Raw genomic sequence first — 17,029 nt, 5'->3', positions numbered from 1 at the left:
AAAATACAAAAGAAAAAAGTAACACCGTTTCGCGGACTATATTATATTCCACGGCGGAGCGCGTTAAGATGAGAAAGTGAATATACGTACACACGATAGCGCGCGCGCAAAGCGAGTTTTACGAACTTTCTTTAGTCTCGCGAACAAATTTCGTAGCAAACTTTATTCGCAACACACACACACATACAGACACTACGTGACACTATCGAATCCGTACCTAACCGCATTATATTACGGCAAACACACAAAAAAAGCCGATTTTGCAGCGACGTCCCGAGAGCGGAGGCTACCTCGGGTTTAACTCTCGCGGAAACGTCCGCGAACGGGATCGGGAGGAGTCAATCTCGACGGGACTAACTTTTCAATTTTCCCTCTCAACTTTGCGAGCGAGCGAGAGAAAGAGAGAGAGAGAGAGAGAGAGAAAAAGAGAAAGAGAGAGGACGGTGCACGCTTATATGTGAGAGTGCATGTACGTGGCCGATCGCGCGAAGAGGAGGAACGAGGGGAGAGAGTCGCTCAATTTCCTTGCTGACGAACCAGTCGACTACCTGTAGACGGCTCGATTTATCACGGCTTATAATTGAACGGAAGCAATTTATTAATCGGCCTTGCGCGCGTCCGAGCGAATCGATCGTAAAACGCGCGCTGGACAGAGCGAGGATGCTTCTATTTTCGGCGTTCGAGAATCGCCACCTCTGCGAGCTGTAATACGTGTGTGTGTGTGTGTGTTTCGACGGAAAAATTCAGCGTCTCGAGATGATGGATATAGGTACGTATAGAGTAACAGTTCGACCTCTCTCTTCGGCGGTTATAAATGTACATGAAACGTAACAAAATTCACAAACATTATAGAAAAATACAACACACACACACACACACACACACACCTACTGCAAACGCCAAAGTTCTTTCAATTAGTCAAGTAAATTTAGAAATTTACTCCCGGAGCAATTTATTTCGGGCTTTTTTTTTCACATCATTAATTTCGCTATCTCATCTCGAGTAATTAATTTCCCTAAGTCTCCGAGGTGCTTCCTCATGCAAGCACGTAGCCCCGACAAAATTTCCAGTTTGAAAATTTGAAACCCAAGTTTCCAGTCGTATCCCACTGGATGCATCGCGTCATATTTCCACGCCGTTTTTCTTATTTCGCTCCACTATTTACCACGACAACATAGTTACGACTGATATTTTTCAACGTCCGCTGGTCATATATTTTTGCCACACGCTCGAGATGTAAGCGCGAGAGCGCGGCAATGCGATATAGCGGCTATTTTCTACGGTAATTGTCCCAATACGCGCGCGAAGCTCGCGCATACACGATTTGTATGAGGAAAAAAAAAAAACAAAAGATTGACTCTCAGAAGCGCGCATCTTTGAATTACACGCAATTTTACAATGCACATACTCGTTTTTTGTCGGTTAGATAAAAATAACAAAAACACGCGTTAATTAATTAATCCTCGTAGTCGCACGACGTGTACGAAAAAAAAAACCTAGTTTACAATTATAGATCGTGACAGGAATGTCAAACCCACGTGTTGGTCGAAAAAAAAAAATTATTGGAAAAAAAATAAACTATCACCACGGCGGAGTGACGACGTCTATATTTTCGCCAACGAAGCCGACTACTTCGTTAAGTGTCGCGTCTGTCCCTCTTTTTTATGTAGTGTACGTACGGACATAAAAAAAAAAAGAAACCGCGCGCGCGAGTGCTCTTGTCCGCAATTCCGTTACGGAGAGCGAAGCCGTCTCGCAAGTCGTCTGAAACGAAGCGAGAAACCCCAAACCCTTGCGCGCGCGCGCACGGAGAAACACATTTCTGAGGGGCTGCTGGTCGTAAAAGTCTTTAACCCGTTTCCGAGACGTGACCACTCTTTCCGAACGTACACCAAAGTAGTAGTTCGGGTTTCACGACTCTCTCTCTCTCTCTCTCTCTGTCGGTCGAATCGCTCTCTCGAATTCGCGAACAGATGCGGGCCTAAAGGAGTTTCGCCCTCAATGACCGTCGAAAAATTTTGCGCGCCACTCTCGCCGCCGAGTTACCGAAAAAGAGAGGTTCTCTCTCTTAAACTCTCCCACGTCGACTGATTGCGAGGGAGAAAATAGTCGCGCGCGAAATAAGAAGGGAAAGAGAGCGGATGTTAAAAAGAAGTACCGTCGATATATTCGCAACAATGAATGCAATTGTATCGAAACTCGTTAAATCTTGAAAAAAAGAACATTGTGTGTGTGTGAACATTTCTCGGAATAGAAAATTTCTCAAGAAACTTCCGTGTCACGTATATAACGCGACATAATCAACCGCCGTTTTATAACAACGACGTTGTTTATCATCTTCCGAGTGTACACGTGTTTTTTTCTTATTCGTAATTAAAGCACGTGTATGTTATTATGTAGAGTGCGACGCTATTCCGCGACGTTATTCTTTTAATGGACAATTAAGCGACATTGAGGGAGGGGGAAGGGGCGGCAATACGACGTTCGTAAAGAAACTCTCGAGCTTTCGGCCGCAAATTGTAGCTTGCGCAGTACATAAAAAAGAAAGGGAAGGAGACGCGTTATCTCGTCACGCTATTGCAGCCGCGCCGTCTGTCGACGCGAGCTCGCGACCGAGCTTGGGGCCGAGGCTTTTCACTCGTCGGAAGCTTCTGCACTGTATGTCGGCAGCCGTCGTAAACTTTAAAGGATGCCGCACACGTACGAGGGATGAATTTCTATCTCGCCGTTCCCGTATATAAAACGTCGGGGAAAGAAACGCGCGCGCGAGAAAAAGAGAGAGAGAGAGGGAGGAAAAAAGAGAGAGACAGAGAGAGACCCGTAGGACCGTGAGGCGTATTAACGAGAAAACGAGATTAACGTTTTCGCGCAAATTGGATGTTCAGGAAAAATGGCAATCGCCGCGGCCGCGAATTAAAATGCACGATCGCTAACGAAATCACGAGATTAAACGGGAGTTCGATCCGCGTCCGCGGAAAGATATTCGGCCAATTATTTCGGAACGTAAATCCAGAAGAGAATAATACATACTCCCGCGCGCGAGTATATCATTCACGTAAGTACGCGCGTATAATAAATGCGAGTCACACAGATGAACGAACAGACTAATTGCGATTTTAATAAAAATTCCATTTTATACACACTTTTTACTCAGTTCCTGATTTAATTCGATCCCACCTGAGAAAACCCAAATTATTCGAATTAAGCAACAATAGAATTTTATAATAAGAGACTAGACGTCGATAGATAGATAGATAGAGAGAGAGAGAGAGAAAAAAAAAGCGAAAGATGATGTACGGATCTTCGTCATTGATATTCGTCAAAAGTGCGGCAACATGAATAAAAACAAACAATTCCTGTCGCGATGGTGAAAAAACACGCGATAGAGAAATCGTCGCAGTCGTCGTTACCGCGGTTTCTGGGCTTCGTCGAGCTGAGACTGTTTTTTTTTTTTTATTCTGTCTCTTGCCTCCGAGCCTTATCATATCGTGCCTTCGTTACTTCAGCTTCTCTCTCTCTCTTTCTCTGTCTCTCTGTCTCCTCTCTCAGCTCGTGAAATTCTGCGAGGTGTACGCATGCTTGCAAAATAAGGGCAAACCGCGCGCGCGTTCTCGAGTTCTCTCGCGAGATATTTCCCCTTTCGTGTCGCTCGTGTCTTCTCGAAAGGAGATACGAGCTTTTATGCAAATTAATGGAGTAAACGCACTGATAATAGATTTTATACTTTCTATAATATAAACAATAAGTATTTCTGGCAATTTTTTGAGAAAATTACAACTGCACTTTATTTATCTGTTTCTTTTTTTTCGACAAGGCGCTTTTCCCTTGAAATTCCGTTCCTTGTTCGTATTCCTCAGCAAAAGCGGATTTTCGTTTCGATGAAGAGAGAGAGAGATTATTATTATTTATTAGCGAGGAACAACACTGCGATGATTCGTCACGCATAAAAAACGAGCGTATCAAAATGTCATTGGCGGTTGCAAAAAAGTGGGTCGAGTTTTCCAGAAGGAGAAAGAGGAGAGACGTGCGCAAAAGAGCAGACCGTGTGTTTTAGATGAATGAGTGCGTCGCACGCGATGCCGCGCCAAAGAGAATCGATATGGCAACGAATACGGCCACGCATCCGCGAGGGAGGGGATATATTTGCATAATGGAAATTTCATTTCGGTTCTAAAATACGCGCGCGTAACGCGACGGAATGCGCACGCCTAGTCTTCCGCGCCGAGTTTCACGTCGAGACAGAACAAACCGTGCGAGGTCTCGGATGTCTGCAACACTCGCCTAGGAAAGCGGAGGAAATTTCATCGACTACGCGCGCATCCGAGAAACCAAGTTCATTTCGCTAGTTAATTATGTACGTGTAACGTTAATCCTCACAAATTGCTGTACGAATAAAATATTTGATGAAACATTTCGCGGAGGTGGCAAAAAGCCACCGGTTTTCCGCTGTGGTTTTGTCAGGTAATTTTTTTGTTCGCGTTCGCAGAGAATCATCGCTGACTAATCGACGAATGAAGAAAAGTTAATTGGAAGCGGCGCGCGCGCAAAGAGAGAAAATCATCGAGGAAAGCTCGGGGAAACGAACGCGACGCAATAATTAGGAAACGAGTACGCCGCTCGCGAGTACAAAGCAAAACCGAAGCGACCGACCTTCTCTCTCTTTTTTTTTTTTTTTTTTTTTTTTTTCAATCCTTCCTTCCTTTCGTCATGTGATCACCGCTTTCGCCGGCAACGACTGCTACTAGGTACCGCGGGATCTAACTTTAATTGAATTTAAATTGAATTTAAAATATTAATATCGTCGCCACTTATTGCGTTTGTGCCCGGCGTTATCGCGCTCGCGGCATTCCGCCCTTTACAGCTATTTCCTCTACCTCGCCGTTGGCGTGTCACTCTTGACTCTTCCCAATCCCGTGTGCTCTTTTTCTTTGTAAGCCCTTTTAACCGCACGCGCGCGCGCGCGCGCGCGTCGTTCATCAGTTCGGTAAATTAATTAGTCAAAAAGCCAATTGAGAAGTCGCGTTAATGAGTTACGAGTTTTATTCTAATGGAGAAAGAGAGAGAGAGAGAGAGAGAGAAGTCTCGTCTTACTTTTCTTAATTAAATTGCGTACGAGGAGATCGCGACTGACATCTCGGCAAAAGCTGCACCTCGCGGATATTTTTCTCGCAAGAAACGAGAATTCGCGATGAAAAACAAACAGCGGACTCGGCGGGAGGTTTAGTTTACGACGACTACCACATCCTCGACGCGGGGAGGGATTTCAGATATATGAGCGGAATAATTAGAAATGTTTGCATCTCTAACTCGACAATACACGGAGAACAATACGGCGAACACAGTCTCATAAGGCTGTCGACGACGGAGATGTAAGAGAAAATAATGATCCTTTCTCCGATACGCTAGTTCTCTTCGCTTGAAACGCGAAAGGAGAACGCAAACTTGTGTTGATAAAAAACACACGTATGAAGGAAATCACAACTTGTGAACGATTTTATATACAAGCGGAAGCTGTATACACATATAATACGCTACGCTCTGACAAGTCTCGGATTCGCGCGAATCCGAGTGAGTACATAACCGAGTTGGAGAAATATTTACACGCGTGAGCTGTCTGTCAAGGACCGGAGAGTGATTAAAAGGAGAAACGTCGGTCAGACGGACACGCGCGTCACTGAAATCCTAGAAGGTTCCGGTATAACAAACGAGCCGACGCCTTGTATTTGGACACCCTGTACTGTCCTATATATATGTATGTATAGCAAAGGGCAGTTGCTTTTGTAGATCGAACACCGCGGCGCGAGGAAGCCGGAGGTCGCCTAAAGGCAGAGAGAGAGACCAAAACACAGGTGGTGGTGGCGGCGGATGAAAAGCTTCGCGGGGATTAAACAAAGCGCGGCGGAAATACATTTCTAATGCCGAGAATGGTTCTGATCGATAACTGTTTTCCTCTCTTCCGTTTTTGTTTTTCCTCCTCTCGCGGAACCGCGTTTTGCCGCGTCGAATACACACGACCAACGTGTGCGTGGAGGGGCGAGCGCGGTCCCCACGGGCGTTTGTCGTCTGTTAATTAAAAGGGAGAAAACACACGGAAAAGAATTAAAAAAATTAAAAAAAAGAACTCCCATGTGCGTTCCCGAGTGACAATGTCGCACGCGAGGGCCAAGTCGAAGCGAAAAGCCGCGGTGATTCTTCGATCGGAAAAAAAGCGGTCGGCTACGACGAAGCGTACAACAAGAGAGACGAGACGGATTTGCGTGGCGATAATTTGTAATGCGTATTACACGTAAAAGGCGCGCGAGAACACGCGCGCGCGTTGTTTGTTTCTACCGGGAAAAACCTCGGGACGAGATGGAGAAGAGAGCGAGAGGCGCGCGCGAGAGAGTTTGAGGAGATCGGACAAAGGGAGAGAGTCCCGTTCTGGTAACCAACTTAACCGGAAACTTCGAATCAAAGCAAACACGGGCGAAAGTGCCCGCGGGGGGTCAGCCCGGTTCATCGCGAAACTCGATTTACTACCGCGACGTAATGCACGTGCGCGCCGCCTCTTCCTCTCCGCGTTGTGTCTTGGTTGTGTCCTCTCTCGTCCTCTTCTCGCGGCTGCGCACCGTCTGTTTGCGTGTAATTGGGTAGCTTAAGCCCGGGTGTACGATAATAATGCGAGTTTCCCCAGCTGATCAAGTTACTTCGGGATTGTCTTGACCGCCTCGGGCAGGACACGCCGTCGAAAGTGGCCCGGGGAGAAAGACAGAGTTAAACAAAGAGAGAGAGAGAGAGAGAGAGAAACACAGACAGAGAGAGAGAGAGAGAGAGAAGATGAGTCGCGATTTCTGAACGGCTAAGGCCGCCAGTGGTCGGGAAATTGCATTTGCGGAGCACGCAGCGTTTCCGCGATTTGCTGTAATTCCGACTGCGGGAAGAGCCGTAAACCTGGTATCCATAATTTCCTGATTATTATTATTACGATTGCGAATTCTCCCGCTCATTATCCTAACAAATCGCATCGCTACCGTTCCCGCGGTCAAAGTGAATCGCTCTTTTATCGAATTATCGAGATTGAAGATAAAATATGTTTTTTGTTTCCTCCGTGCAATTTGTTTGTTTTTTTTTTTTTTTTTTCGTTTGTCCACGTGTATATACGAGAGGTAATAAGTAAGTCTGGTGGGAACACTTTGCTGTGCGTAAGCAGCACGCGAGATTGCGCGTGCAATGGACCGATATCGCGAGGAAAGATGGTGGGACGCGTGCGAGCGACAGAAACGATCTCGTCGCAGACGAAAATCACGGCCGATAAAGCTGTCGCGCTGACATATCTCTCTTTCTCTCGCTCTCTCTCTCTCTTTCGTGCGTATGCGGAGGAAGGGAAAAAGAGAGGGAAATCACCGGGTCACCAGACTGGCTTTCGCCGAGGCTTTGTCGACGTGGCCGTCCGAACGAGATTATGCGAGCGCTGCGTTTAATGCTCGCGCGTTCCACATCCTCTTCCCGCGCGCGCGCGTCCTCCACCTCTTAATACTATGTGTGGCGCACAACAGGTATGATAATGCCGGAATCGAGCCGGGCCGCTGTTTATACCCGAGTGGGGATTAAAGTAATGCATCGATGCACCGGTTCGCCGCATTGAGCCAGATGAAGAGATTTGCCCCTCACGTGCAAATTACATACGCATTAGCGGCGCTCACACATTCCCCCGAGATTCCCACACGCACAATTCCACATCTCTCTGCGTTATGTTGGCGCACACACACACGTCTTGCGAATTTCGCGAAGAAACGCGCGATGTCGAAGAATCTTCGAATTTTTAATTTGCTCCAAAGGTGGAAAATTGTTTCTCGTTGATGTGTTTTTTTGGCGAGACATTTTTCCGAATGCAGTGAAACATGGAAAAAAATTTTGAAAAAATATTGTTTGCGCATCGACAGATAAATTGATTACGTCGTGAAAACATTTGATATCGAATGGCCCGCTTCTTCTCTCCGAAATATATTATTATAGATGGACATTCTCGGAGAGAATTATATTCCGCGCGCAAGATTCCGCGCGCACTGTGTAATAACATTGAGCAAACACATTTCCTTTGAAGGAAGTTCCGCTATGTCCGCTTCTCTCTCACCGCAGTCATTTATAATAGATTCCAAATAGGACGCGCCTCGCCTATTACATATTTCGCGCAAAGCGCATGCCGCAATTAACCACGCTGATTAGGCAATGCGCGCGCTTTGAGGCAACGTGTGTGTGTGTGCGCACGCGATGAAAGGTTCGTACATTCCGTGTATAGTTGCTCATTTTATATACCCGAACTATTCAAATTTCTCGAAAACACGGTCGAAATTGCGCGAAAGCGTGCAATAAGATCGCAATATACTTTGCACGACGGTAAAGCAAATTTCCTTTGTGTGTCGTGTTAAATCGAGCGCGACATTATATTTCGGAATCAAGAAAGATAAATCGAGAAGAGAGTTTTACGTATTTCACGCATATCACGTGAGATAAAAACATCTCCAAGTATATCTCCTGTGAAAAAATATCGACTCGTATATTGCGCGTATCGAAGTTTCACGTAATTCTCTCAAAATAAACAGTTTATTTTGGAAAATTGTCGCAATTGTCTTGAAGCGAGATCAGAAACAGCTATTTATACGTCGACGTAAAAAAAAGAGATCAACTGTTTGATCGAGCGAAGTGACGCGACACGCAAAAATGTGTCGGAATGAAACGCGATTAGAAGATTGTAAAAAATGCCGAGAGATTGTTAAGTAATCGCGGGAAGAGGAGAGAAGTGAAACGAGAGATGTGAGAAAATTCGAAACCGAGGCGAGCACGTCATAAAATACGCATTGGAGAGGATTTACAAAGTTATTCAAATATTTCTCCCTTCTCCCATCCACCAAAGCCATGATGAATACTCGGTGTTCCAATTTAATCCTTTTCGAAGCTCCGTCCGTCGCGTTCGCGCTCAATCTATTCCTCCTCCCCCTCTCTCCCGTGCGTTTCTGACGATTCGCCATTAAAATTCGTTCCGTCATAACGGGAAAATTTTCGAAGAATCGCCGGCGCGTGCGCACGAAAAAGCAAACCGGGGAATAACTTGCAATTTAAGCGGATTTTGACTCGTCGATAATCAAACTCGCAAACGAGTCGTCAGTTGGCCGCGATACACAAAAAAAATGTGTTAAGCGAGAGATTTGAAAATAAAAGATATAATTCAACTCTGTGCGTTTTTATATTTTATTTAGTTTTTTTTTTTAATGCAATTGGAAAATCGACGATAAAATCAATGCGATATTCTGCAGAGCAGTTTACTTGATATTCGTTAAAATGTGTTTAAATTAAACAGACGTTTTTCTATATACGCAAAAGCTCTTTTCTCTCGCGATATTATATATTTTTTTCAGTTGTATAACGAATAAAATTAAAACAGAAAATTTTTATTGCGCGTTTATACACACGTGTGTGTGCGTGTGTGTGTGCGCGCGCGTATGCGCGAATTTTCGAAAAATACAGTTATTAGTTTCTGAAATATTAAAAATAAATTTAAAGCGGTCCGGATGTCAAACACGAAGCAAATTTGCAAAGTTTCGCTGTGTTACCGTAGGCTATTCCACATTGTTCGAAATCTGGAACAACGTATGCACAATGTGTGTGAGCTGTTGGCCTATTTTTGCAATTCCTGCTTACATAGCTCAGAATAACCGTTGCCGTTGAAAGCTGCGCGATTTTCGAAACACCGTATTGCGTCGCGCACAAACGTGTGTGCGCGGGCTTGTTTTTTTGCGTATGCAGACTTTATTCTTTCCGCGAGCGACAAAAATTATTACACGATATTGAAGAGAGCAAAACACGTTTCTCTCTCTCTCTCTCTCTCTCGTAAATTTACCTTCGTCGAAATCGTCAAAGCTATCGCGATACAAACGCAATATATGACGCGCGTGTGCTGCTTCTTCATTTACTGTGGGTAAAAAATATTTTTTACTTTTTTTTATTATAATTCTTTCGTTTTCCACATCCGTTCGCGCTAAAAAAAAAAAAAAAACAAATGTGAAGTTACGCGAAAAACAGAATACGGATTAGTATCTGCAGATAACCTCGTTGTGTATTTACATCGCGATTATATACACACGTCGCGTGTACGAGCGTGCGAAGTCACGGTGCGGCAACAGAGTCCGACGAGCGTCGTTATTATTTGAATACACGATCGTCACATCGTGCGACGGGAGTACACGTCGCAAAACCCGCACACGGCTTTATGAAGCGACGTTAACCTTCTGGCGAGCATTGTCGCACGTGCAAGCAACGGAATTAATGTCGTCAAAGCGAATTGATATTTTGATCACGCAGACCGGAACGACGTTCGCGTAAACGTAATTTGGTTTCGCGCGTAATTGAGCGTATACGCCGGGGGAGAGATCGCAGATGGCCCCGGTTAGTGTCGTTCGTAAAAGCCGATCGTACACATCGACGTTACGCGTCGGAAAATTGATCCGAATTTACCGTTTTTCAGTCAGGTTTCATCTGACAATAACAGAGCGAGGAGAGACACGAACATTTTTGCGCGAACCAGAAACTCTTGAAAATGTCGTAGAAAAGATACACGTTGAACAGAATTTACTCTTTCTCTGCAAAAACACAGAACAAAAAACCGTCGGAAGAACAAAACAATAAAATTATACGACGCAAAAATATATTCTGCGAGTGCTAGTAAACGTGAGAAAACGTATCGCGCAAAGAGAGATCGCGTCTCTCGAGTCCCTCTTTCGCGACCGAACTAAGAAAATCCGCGAGTGTGTGCGCCTCTCGAGCTGCATATCTCTGCAGCGGAGGATTACGACGAGGAACCGAGAGAGAGAACGAGGTCGAGGGTTGATGGGAAACGTTGTGCTCGATAAACCGAGACTGGAACTCGATAAACCGGCTCTCTCGTCGCGCGAAATAATAGCTCCGCGATGCGTGTAGCGTTACGAGAAACGAGAGAAAGGACAGGGGACGCGGGGGGGATGGTCAGAACCCTGACGAAGGGTTGCGTTTCCAGCAACGTTGGAGAGAGCGGACTGCTTTTGTTATCGCGATGCGAAACGCGCGTGCGGGTTAATAACGGGATAATAATGCTTAAACGCGGACGATCGCCAGCTCGGATTCGACGATACAACAGCGACTGTCCCCGCCGTTGCACGATCGACCGAGCACGTCGCGACGACCGCACCGAATTACCGTAAAATGCGTCTCATTTGTGTCGCGACATTTCCTCGAGTGCGTCGTTAGCATTTTTATCGCGTTCGCGAGAACATCGCTCGCGTCGTTCGTGAATTTCGCAACAAAAATCATCGATCGTTAATCGCTTTAATGATATACACCAAAAGTTTCACTCTCGAACTAAATTATTACGTATTGAACTTCCCAAGAAATAAAAATCAAATTCTGAAACAATGTTGAGAACTTTGTCAGACTTACCTGATTTTTGCCTTTGAGAACGAGGACATTGGTGACGCGTCCGAACGGCAGACCCAGATGAATGACCTCCGCCTCGGTCACCTCGTTAGGTATGTTCCTAATATGAATGACTCTGGAAGGTTTGCCGCTGTGACTCTTGTCGAGCTTAACCTGTAAGCACAAAAAAAGAATAGATTTCCGGTGAGTCGTCGGACTAAAATGAGCTGAGAATTTAATATGTCTCGCCAGTCATAAATAACAACTCGGCGAAGAAAAAAGAAAGATACAAATAAACTCGTGAAATAAGAAAAAATGTCAGCATTATGTATCAAGCCTAAAAAAATAATCCCGTTTCCATTCCTACCCCGTCCGCATATTAACGAAATATATGTACAGGACGGGGCAATAACTTTGTCCACCTGAAAACATCTTCGCTATATTTCTGGAGATATGAAAATATTGTAATTACGCAAGAGAGTTGTATGGTATTAAGAAAACCGTAATATATTACGGCAATAATTTTCCTGTGGATGGAGACGCTCCGAAGATTTCAAGATCATCTCTATTGTTTCAAGTCACATACTTTTTTTTATCCCTTGTGACTAAGTAAAACAATCATTGTTTTACTTCTTTATTATTTTTGATAAAAGACGTTTAACGATTTTTCTTTTTAACATTCAACATGTCTCTAGTTACCTTTTCATTTCTCACGGTTGTATGAGATTCCAACGAATTTTATCGCCACAGCAAAATAATAGTTTCGAAAAGAGACGTATGTTACACGGTCAAACGAGCAGGGTGCCCAACTCTCGCACGGTCGTGTCCTTCGTGCGTGAGAAAAGGGATTTATTGAAATTCCCGGACCAAAGTTCGCAATCCCAGCTTACGTTATTCCATATGCGGTGTAGTCGAAGAAAGCGTCGGATATAGCCTCGCTTTTGTGTGTGTGTGTGCACGCGCGCGCTCGCGTGTGTATACACTTAAGTCGAGGCTCGTGCCTTCGCCGGGGGCGGAGTTTTCAATCACGACTCTATCTAGTCGAACTCAGTCGAGAGCACGGCGCTTCCTCTCGAAAGAACTCCCGAAACTCACCCCCTCCCCCGCCCGAGTGCGCTCTGCTGCTTTTCCCTTCCCCAATCTTCTTTTTTTTTCTTCGCTTACCTCTTTTTTCCCCGACCGTTCCGAGTCTCTCTTAGAAACGTCGCTGAGGTTTAGTCGGGCTTAACTGATCGGAAAACGCGCTTCTTACCGGGTTAAGGAAGATGGATATTTCAGAGGTGCTCCCGTCTTTAAATCCCCCTCTACTCCTTCCTCGAACGAGAGCGGCAGATATTTTTATTTCACGGCATGTCAATCGATAGCCAAACGAACGGAGAAGGGCGCAAGAAGAGAAGGAGGACAGATAATTAAAAATGCTCGCCGGATCACGGCTTATTAGCAAATAAATGTGATTTGAGTAACTGGTTAATTAATTAACCGCGCGAGCAAGTTTATATAACATTAAAACGAGAAATATAAATATCGCATAGAATCAATAAAACGCGTACGTGTAATAAATGGATGTGGTTCCAATTGACAATGTAAATAATACAAAATACATATTTATCTCCGTAAAAGATTAAATAATTTTCAAAATGCACGCAATATATTGTTGTGTAACAATATGAAAACTGTAACAACGTTTCATCAAACAACGTCGCGAAAAAAAACAGATTAATATAAATTTTTTTAATATTTTATAATTACGCGTGCTGAGAGATGCAAAGAACACCGTCTAAATTTTCGCAATGAATATGCAGAACAGAACAATTTTTGTTCGTAGTAGAGAGATCAAGCGAGAGTTAAAGGGTTTATCTTTTCTCTCGCAAACGAAGAGAAGGAGAAGGTGTGGACCGCAGCATTAACTCACGTATAAGAGGGAGTCTAACGAGTGTCCGGCAGTTCTCGACCGACCGCGAATGAATTAAAAATCAACCCTCCGCCATCCTTTCACGGTCTTCTCAATTTTCCCGGAGTCCTTTTAGCGACACGAGCCGCGACCGCGCGTCTCTTTAATCTCGCTTGTACGAACCACCGCGGCGATGACGACGACAACAATGAAATCGGATTATAAACGAGTTGGCGTGTGCCATATCACGGCGGCGGTTTGCCAACGTCGTAATCAGACGACGGATTCCAACGGCGGAGAGTAGTCGGCGATGAAACTCGTCGTGGAAAGCGTTTCTAGCTCAACAGGTCAAAGTCGTAATAAACCGGCACCATTTAACCCTTTCAAATGCTCGGATAATTGAAAAAGTGAAAAAAAAACAACGTAAAATAATTACTTAATTGTAAAAATTGAAGTTATTAAATATTTACATTGTTTACTTGCGTGTGACACTTTTTTCTTTCTCATCGCTAATTGAAAAAAAACTTGATAAAACACTGATAGCTTCTAAACTTTCAGTCTATTTCTAGTCGCTACACGATTGCTCGTAAGAAAAGTTTACGGGAAAAGAGAGAGACAAAATTCACCAAAAAAAAAAAAAACGAGCCCTAAACGCCAGTCGCTTCAACAACGCGAAGAATTGCACGATAGTTCCAAAGGGAGACTCGGAATCGGTACGACACGAGTGGATGTCGATTTCGAGAGGAGGTCCCTAATTGCTCGGTGTTTCTCAGCGCGAGTCATATCGTGGAAAGACGCGGCCGTTGCGTAAACAAGGTTCGCTCTTCAAGTGGCGTTCATTCACCGTCAAGAACTGCCTCGAGAACCAGCCTCTCTCTTCGAGTCTGGACAACGTGTTTTCCGGGTTCTCTGCTGTGGTCGTGAAGCACGCTCTTGCCTCCTCTCGTCTCCCCCTTTCGACCTCTTTTCTCGCTCACAAGCTCGGTTACGCGTCCAAGGAATGTTCATTTTACAGCGAGAATGAAATTTGTTAATTACGCGATACGATACAGGAGTATTGTCACGTTTGGAGATCTCAAGAATATCGTTTTATTGAAAACGCGTCTTTTTGCTCGTGAATTGATTTTCTTTTTCTCTCTCAATCGAGAAAGAGAGAGAGAGAGAAAGAGAGAGATTTACTCGATGTTATTTCTCTCCGTTTCTGTTGTTCTCGCAACAACAACATCCGAAGGGGCGCGCATCATCGGCCCTGCGCCGCTCTCCGTCGAACGCTCTCTTCCTCATCGGAGCCGATAATTGAACATAATAGAGGCAATTCGCGGAAAATCGTCCGTAGGAAATAGGCCACGCGAGGCCTCGTGCGTCACCACACGGACACACCACCCCGAAAGTCGAGCATGACCCTGCGATCTGATTTATCGACAAATGCGACCCCCTGCTGCAGGGTTGCGATAGCGCGCATTCCTGTCTGACACGGATCATGCAATTTTCCGATGTTACACGAAAAGCGTAGCGACGTCACACGTGCGCCGCGCGATTTAACAAAAATTCCCGATAATAATTTTGGTCTTAAAAAAGAGAACATTAATTAAAGATCTTCGATGCAAAAATAATTAAAAAAATAACAATCGCGCTACCGCGCAAATTTGTGCGAGAAACATATATTTGTGTATTATAAAAATCATAAATCAATTACGATGTGATGTAATTGTCTTACGCAGAAGTTCAAAGAACGTAGTGCGCTTCTACGTGTCCTAAAGCGTACTTTTCCGTCGCTCCTAACGAAGTTGGAGCACAAAAGATGGAATATGTCGTAAAACAGAAAGCCGCAGTGGTAATTTTAGATTCGCTGTATTACGAGGAATTACAACCAAAGCCGCGTTATCTAGCGTGAAGTGCCGGCTGCAAGTCTTGCGCGCGCGCGATATAAACACGTGATCGTAACTCTCCTTCTCTCTCTCTCTCTCTCTCTCTCACCCGTTAGCGCGCGTGCTATAAATGTTACAGGTACGCGTGTAAAAGTGAAGTTAACACGCCAATAAGCTTTACGGCGCCGCCGCCGCGTCGCATTCAACAAATGCTGCCGGTCTTGAAAGTCTGTAACAATTCTGTAAACGGATACTGCCCATTGCAGTCATGTCGATCATTAAACGCGTTTGTTTCGAGTAATGCTTAAGAAATTCGCGTCTTTCCACGTTCGCAATTGAGTTCTTTTACCGAGATCGAAATTTTTGAATCAACGTCAATTTTGTAAAAAAAAAATTAATTTTTTTAAAATAAAAATCTTATTTTTTCAGACACAACGTGTCACGTTTTATAAACAGCACGGATTTCTTTTCTCAAAAGATTGAATTTACGAGAAAGAAACATGTCAAAAAATGACAACGCGGTGTGATAATTATCGAATGCGAGAGAGTGCGTTAAAACACATGAAAAAATAAATAAGCTTTGAGCTAAAGATTGAATGATTTCATTACAATACAATATTTAAATCACATAAAATACAGATATGATATTACCTCTCAGCAGTCCGCGAAATAATATTCGCGAATGTGTTGCATCAGTTAATGATATACGCGTGTGTGTGTGTGTCTGTGATGTGTAGTGTACACAGAGGAAATAAAACGAATACGGATATACGTTTGCAAGAGGTTATGTAATAATATCTCGTGTTTTATTAAATAAATTCTCTTCGTAATGCGCGAGCGTGTTCTTCGCAAGAACATAAAACAGATAATGCCGAATAAATATTATATTTAACAAGTAATAAAAAATACGCGAAAAAATATTTATCATTAAAAACACAGATCCCACTCTCATAATGTGTTATTAAAGTTTTAACCCCCTTCCCTCGTGCATTTGATACACGTAAATAGCAATAAATACTTGAAGTGCAGCCCCGAGTATCGCTGCGTGTACTTGCGGTGGTTATCGTGATAAAAAGAGGCGATTCATTGCGCGCCGCTCATATCTCGACAGAGAGAGAGAGAGAGAGAGAAAGAGGGAGAGAGAGAAAGGAGAGACGCACCCAAGTTTCTAAGGAACTTTGCGTGTTCGCGTTCAGCAAGTATAATGCAAGTAGTAACCTATGTGCCACATAGTTGCATATAATATAAGATCAATCGCGCGGGCGCGCGTTCCGGTTAAGCTCAGCGCTTCTATATCTCAAGGCTGAAGGCAACCGTATATCTATCGCACTGCTACTATGTGTTTATGTGGCGCCTACGTATTATATATGAATAATTTCGCGCGTTCTATCCCGAGCGCGCGCGCATAAGATAAACGGACGCATTAAGCCTCAATTATGTATTTGCGCCTGAGCGCTTTCTGTCTCTCTATCTCTCTACTCGCGGATATACTATAACACAAATTGCTCCTTCATAAAGCGATCTAAAGTACTGTTACGACAAAAAGAAACAAAGATTTTTTTTCGCGCTCGAGTCAGTCGATCGTCGTTTACAAATAGAAAGCTTTTTTATCGCGAATGTCAAGGGAGGAGATTTAAAATAGAATTCGCAAAAAGTTCGATATTGTACGTAGTAAGTAGATGTCATTTGTCTTTTCTGTTTCAAATTTGCGTCAATCTCGCGCGACGGCTCGGAAACAAAAGCAAATAAAAAACAATTCTCTTGCTACTTTATATTTCAAAAAAAAAAAAAAAAAAAAAGGAAAAAACCAATTTAGAACTGTAACACATGTGTAAGTTTACCTAAA

The 17,029-nt window shown here is 44.0% G+C and overlaps 1 protein-coding gene across 7 annotated transcripts in view; it reads right to left on the bottom strand.

Moving 5' to 3' along the window:
- The window catches only part of LOC109855181 (polypyrimidine tract-binding protein 1), a 353,785-nt gene that overhangs the window by 70,011 nt on the left and 266,745 nt on the right, over positions 1-17,029 (bottom strand). For all 7 annotated transcript variants that reach the window (XM_020429147.1, XM_020429095.1, XM_020429104.1 and 4 more), the window contains one exon: positions 11,449-11,598. In XM_020429147.1, coding sequence (XP_020284736.1) covers positions 11,449-11,598 — 150 coding nt within the window. The remainder of the gene's footprint in view (positions 1-11,448; positions 11,599-17,029) is intronic.

This window comes from Pseudomyrmex gracilis, unplaced genomic scaffold, assembly GCF_002006095.1.
Source record: "Pseudomyrmex gracilis isolate BER0280 unplaced genomic scaffold, ASM200609v1 scaffold_3, whole genome shotgun sequence".
Classification (NCBI taxonomy): Eukaryota; Metazoa; Arthropoda; class Insecta; order Hymenoptera; family Formicidae; genus Pseudomyrmex; species Pseudomyrmex gracilis.
This window is presented reverse-complemented; position numbering and strand designations above follow the sequence as displayed.